The sequence below is a fragment of the Centroberyx affinis genome, unplaced genomic scaffold, assembly GCF_046629955.1.
Source record: "Centroberyx affinis isolate AG114_WGS23_722 - 3 ecotype Tasmania unplaced genomic scaffold, CSIRO-AGI_Caff_v1 ptg004730l_1, whole genome shotgun sequence".
Taxonomy (NCBI): domain Eukaryota; kingdom Metazoa; phylum Chordata; class Actinopteri; order Beryciformes; family Berycidae; genus Centroberyx; species Centroberyx affinis.
The window spans coordinates 17,501-22,500 of NW_027282287.1; the positions used below are offsets into that span (position 1 = coordinate 17,501).

Below are 5,000 nucleotides of genomic sequence, written 5' to 3' on the forward strand. Positions count from 1 at the left end.
TTCAGTCAAGAAACAAGAAGGAAGAGAGGAACACACACAGCAGCTCGGCTCCATCTGACATTAAGAGACAAATGTTGGTGTTTCCCACACACACACACACACACACACACACACACACACACACAGTCATCTGAAGTCCTTCCTGTCTGAGTCTGCTGTTGCCATGGAAACTGTCCAGTCCAACAGATCCGGTCACACTTCAGGCTTTATCGAGGCTGTGCTGTTAATTTAATTAGAAACAGTTTAACTCCTGATGTCCCAAATGTTCGTTAGCTGGGGAAATGAAGTCCAGGCAGGACTCTCCAACCCCCTGGTCAGGGTTCTGGTTCTGGTGCAGGTTCTGGGGTCAGGGGTCAGGGGGCGGGGTCGGGGTCAGGGTTCTGGATTCAGGAGTCGGGGCGGGGGCAGGGTTCTGGGGTCAGGGTTCTGGGGTCTGGGGTCAGGTTCTGGGGTCTGGGGTCAGGTTCTGGGGTCAGGTTCTGGGGGCAGGGTTCTGGGGTCTGGGGTCAGGTTCTGGGGTCAGGTTCTGGGTTCTGGGGTCAGGTCCTGGGGGCAGGGTTCTGGTGTCAGGTTCTGGTGTCAGGTTCTGGGTTCAGGGGTCAGGGGTCAGGTTCAGGGGTCAGGTTCAGGGGTCAGGTTCAGGGGTCAGGTTCAGGGATCAGGTTCTGGTGTCAGGTTCTGGTGTCAGGTTCTGGGTTCAGGGGTCAGGTTCAGGGGTCAGGTTCAGGGGTCAGGTTCTGGTGTCAGGTTCTGGGTTCAGGGGTCAGGGGTCAGGTTCAGGGGTCAGGTTCAGGGGTCAGGTTCTGGTGTCAGGTTCTGGTGTCAGGTTCTGGTGTCAGGTTCTGGGTTCAGGGGTCAGGGGTCAGGTTCAGGGGTCAGGTTCAGGGGTCAGGTTCTGGGTTCAGGGGTCAGGGGTCAGGTTCTGGTGTCAGGTTCAGGGGTCAGTTGATGAAGTCCGCGGACAGGCTCCTGCAGCGTGCAGACCGGAGCTTCAGCTCCCCGTAGCACTGGACGAAGCTGTGGTAGATGAAGGTGATCGGCAGAGCGAGCAGAACGATGCCGCTGACCACGCACAGGCCGCCCAGCACCCGGCCGGGCACCGTGACGGGGTACATGTCCCCGTAGCCCACCGTCGTCATGGAGATGATGACCCACCAGCAAGCGGCGGGGACGCTGGCGTAGTCCCGGTTGCCGGCCTCCGGGTCCAGGCCGTGCTCCAGCAGCTGGGCCAGAGCGCCGAAGACCGCCATCGCCACGCCGACGAACACCAGCAGCATCACCATCTCCCGGTAGCAGCGCCGCAGCGTCAGGCCGAGCGTCTGCAGGCCCAGGAAGTGGCGAGCCAGCTTGATCACCCAGAAGATCCGAACGATCCTCAGGACGCGCAGCGTGACGCCGGCCCGCTGCAGCTGGGAGTTTTCCCCGGTCAGGATCGTCACGGTGACCGAGACGTAATACGGCGAGATGGCCAGAAGGTCGATGATGTTCAGCGGGCGGCGGACGAACTCACACTTGTCCCGAGACACGAGGAACCGAACGATACACTCTGCGGTAAACCAGCCGATACACACCGCCTCGATGATCCTGTGGGAGGGACGGACCAATCAGAGTTAGAGATCTGAGATGGGACGGACCGATCAGAGTTAGAGATCTGGGATGAGACGGACCGATCAGAGTTAGAGATCTGAGATGGGACGGACCAATCAGAGTTAGAGATCTGGGATGAGACGGACCAATCAGAGTTAGTGATCTGAGATGGGACGGACCGATCAGAGTTAGTGATCTGAGATGAGACGGACCGATCAGAGTTAGAGATCTGAGATGGGACGGACCAATCAGAGTTAGAGATCTGAGATGAGACGGACCGATCAGAGTTAGAGATCTGAGATGGGACGGACCAATCAGAGTTAGAGATCTGAGATGGGACGGACCAATCAGAGTTAGAGATTAGGGCTGAACGATTTTGAAAAAATATCTAATTGTGATTATTTTGACTGATATTGCAATTGCAATATGATTTGATATTAGAGGGAATGATAATCTTTACATCATTATTCTCATTTTCATTGAAAAACGTATTAAAAAGATTATGGTGTGATTTTTGCGGGGATCTGTACCAAACAAAGATGTTTTCTTCAGTCTGTAGAATATGATGTGTAGGCCAGGACATCTCTGCAGCACCACAATATTTACTTTAAAATGATATTTTGACACATTTCACCTTTAACAAATATTGCGCCTCCTGTGATTTGAAAATGGCAGTTGGCCATATTGAGATTTCAATAAAATTTCGATTAATTGTTCAGACCTATTAGAGATCTGAGATGAGACGGACCAATCAGAGTTAGAGATCTGAGATGGGACGGACCAATCAGAGTCAGAGATCTGAGATGGGACGGACCAATCAGAGATAGAGACAGAAGAGATAGATTAGAGTTATTTGTCAGACAGAAACATCCACAGCAGACTCAGAACAAAACACCATGACAACAAGAAGACATTTCAGAGTCAGACCGAAGATGAAGTTCTGCATCATCGTATTTTATCAGACTGACCCGACCTGACAACTGACCAGTCTTCTTGTAAACTGACATTTGTAAGAAAAGAAAAGCTGCGTGGTCAAACTGGTCAAAATGAGGCTCCGCCCTCCTTCCTCCTGACCAACCGACCAATCACTGCACAGCGGCTTTTCTTTCTTTCTCTCTTTTCAACTTTTAAATTCTACTAACTGGTCTACTTCCTTACATTGATAGAAAACATTCGACGTTTCCCAAACACGAAATTACACCTCTGCTGTGTCTTTTATTTCTTATCAAAGTTTCGGTGCAAGACATTTCTCATGGCACATACAATTCAATATATTTAAATATTTGTATATACAAAAAGGACCAATGAGGCTGAAGAGGTCCCACCTGGAGGAGGGCGTGGCCTGCAGAGCTGTCATGGGACATATGAAGACTTCTAACCCCAAGACCTTTGTCACAGAATATTATTATTGTCCAATGGACTAGAAGCAGTAAGAGTGTTTTCTGAGCGTTTGTTCTTCAGACTTCATGTCTGTCAGCTGCTGCCCTTCTCTCTCACTCTGATAAAGTGACACGGCAGAGTGGGAGTGTGTTGGATTGGTAAGTTTTTACCAGATGGCCTCATATATAAATAGCCAACAGCAGCAGAAGTAACAAATGGGGTCATGTCTCCTTATTTTGGATGTGCAGAGGCAGAGGGGATCCGCCTCATGAAGCCTGCAGCTGCTGCACACCTGAACCCAGATGGGCCTCGCTTCAGGAACTGATGCTGTACAGAATGTGGTGCCTGCCTTGCTCTCGCTCATTAATACATTTTCCAGATTTTCTGGATACAGTTAACTGGACTCTGAGCTTCTTTAGCATCATATTGCCCTAAAGTTTTGTTTGTCTGTTTTCACAAAGCAGCTTCTGGCCGCTGCCTCCTGCTGAGTCGAGCCTTCAGAGTTAGGGCTCTAACAAACTCCACGTAAAGAACGCATGCGCTAATGCGAGTACTCCGCCTACGCAAGCTGTTTGCTGACATAGCAAACGCGTGTAGACCGTGTCACTTGTCACTTGTCACTTGTTATAAATCGCTAATCCAGAAGGGGAAGCAAAGCCAATCTGATGCTGGAGCGGGGTATTTAAAAATGGCTGCCGTGGAGGAATTTGTGCTGCTAGACATTCTCCATCACCGTGAAAAGAGAGCAATGAAAAGAAGACGGTCCATCCGTCTGACAGCCAGCTGTTCTTCCAAATCTGCCGCCACTGACATTTGTTTACACAGGAAATGACTTCTTCATTGGTAGTTCCTCCTTTTGTAGTGATTTTCATTCAGCGTCCCTACCTGACACGCGTGATTCTGCAGCAGACGTTTGCGTCGCGTTACAAATGTTTGCCGACACAAGGACGCGAGGCACGTCCCGTGCTCTGCAATAAACCAAAACCTGACTTTGTGGATGACAGAAAAGTTTATACTTTGTCTAAAACATTCTATCTAACCTGACAGGTTTTGGTTTATTGCAGAGGAACCTTTACTCTGAAGGCAGCAGCTGCCTGAAGAGTTTATTGGACCTTTGATGGAGGCGTAAACATGACAGAAAGGCCAAGGACAGTCATGAGAGTTTGAGCCACCAAGCAGCAGGTGCTTGGAAGTAGGGCTGCAACTAACGATTATTTTCATGGTCGATTAATCTGTCGATTATTTTCTCGATTAATCGATTAGTTGTTTGGTTTATAAAATGTCAGAAAATTGTGAAAAATGTGGATCAGTGTTTCCCAAAGCCCAAGATGACGTCCTCAAATGTCTTGTTTTGTTCACAACCCAAAGATATTCAGTTTACTGTCACAGAGGTCTCAGTCTCAACTCTGCAAATGTTATTTCCAGTTAGCTCAAACCCACATACAGGAGCCATATTTAAAGAATCATAATCAATAAGTTATATTATACACCCTGGTGACGCTGTAAACAAACAACAAATGCAAAACAGCTCACAAACTAACCAGATTTTTAGTTCAGTATGTTCAGTAAAATTTTACCCTGATCTGCATGATTTGCCAAACCTACTTTTGCAGACTAGTCTCTGGATTTTAGTGTGATTGTAATGAAAGTGGCGTCAATAGAATCAGTGGAGGCTGAACCTTAATAATTATCAATAAAATCCTGAACTTTTGAATCGCTCTGGTTTCCACAAGACAAACAATTGTTTCTGGGTGCTGCGTCTTCATATTTTATCTCGTGAATTCTAACCCTGACCCTGCGATCCAAAACAAATCTGTTGGAAGCTTGAACTGAATTTGTCTGTAAAGCCTCAGCTGTTTGTCCCAGGATCTGACTGACTGACCTGGGAGGTAACAGCTGCTCTTCTTCCACATGTAAACAATAAAACATCTTGGTGTAAGTCCTCAACAGGTGAAAAAAAAAAAAAGCATAGTTATAGTTAGTTACAGTAGATATCCTGTATCTAACATACTGAGTATACATGGTGCACAGAT

At 47.9% G+C, this 5,000-nt stretch overlaps 1 protein-coding gene across 1 annotated transcript in view; it reads right to left on the bottom strand.

The window, feature by feature from the left end:
• Positions 1-941: 941 nt before the first annotated feature.
• The window catches only part of LOC139665874 (voltage-gated potassium channel regulatory subunit KCNG3-like), a 4,729-nt gene continuing 670 nt past the window's right edge, over positions 942-5,000 (bottom strand). The window contains exon 2 of the mRNA XM_071544880.1: positions 942-1,584. Coding sequence (XP_071400981.1) covers positions 942-1,584 — 643 coding nt within the window. The remainder of the gene's footprint in view (positions 1,585-5,000) is intronic.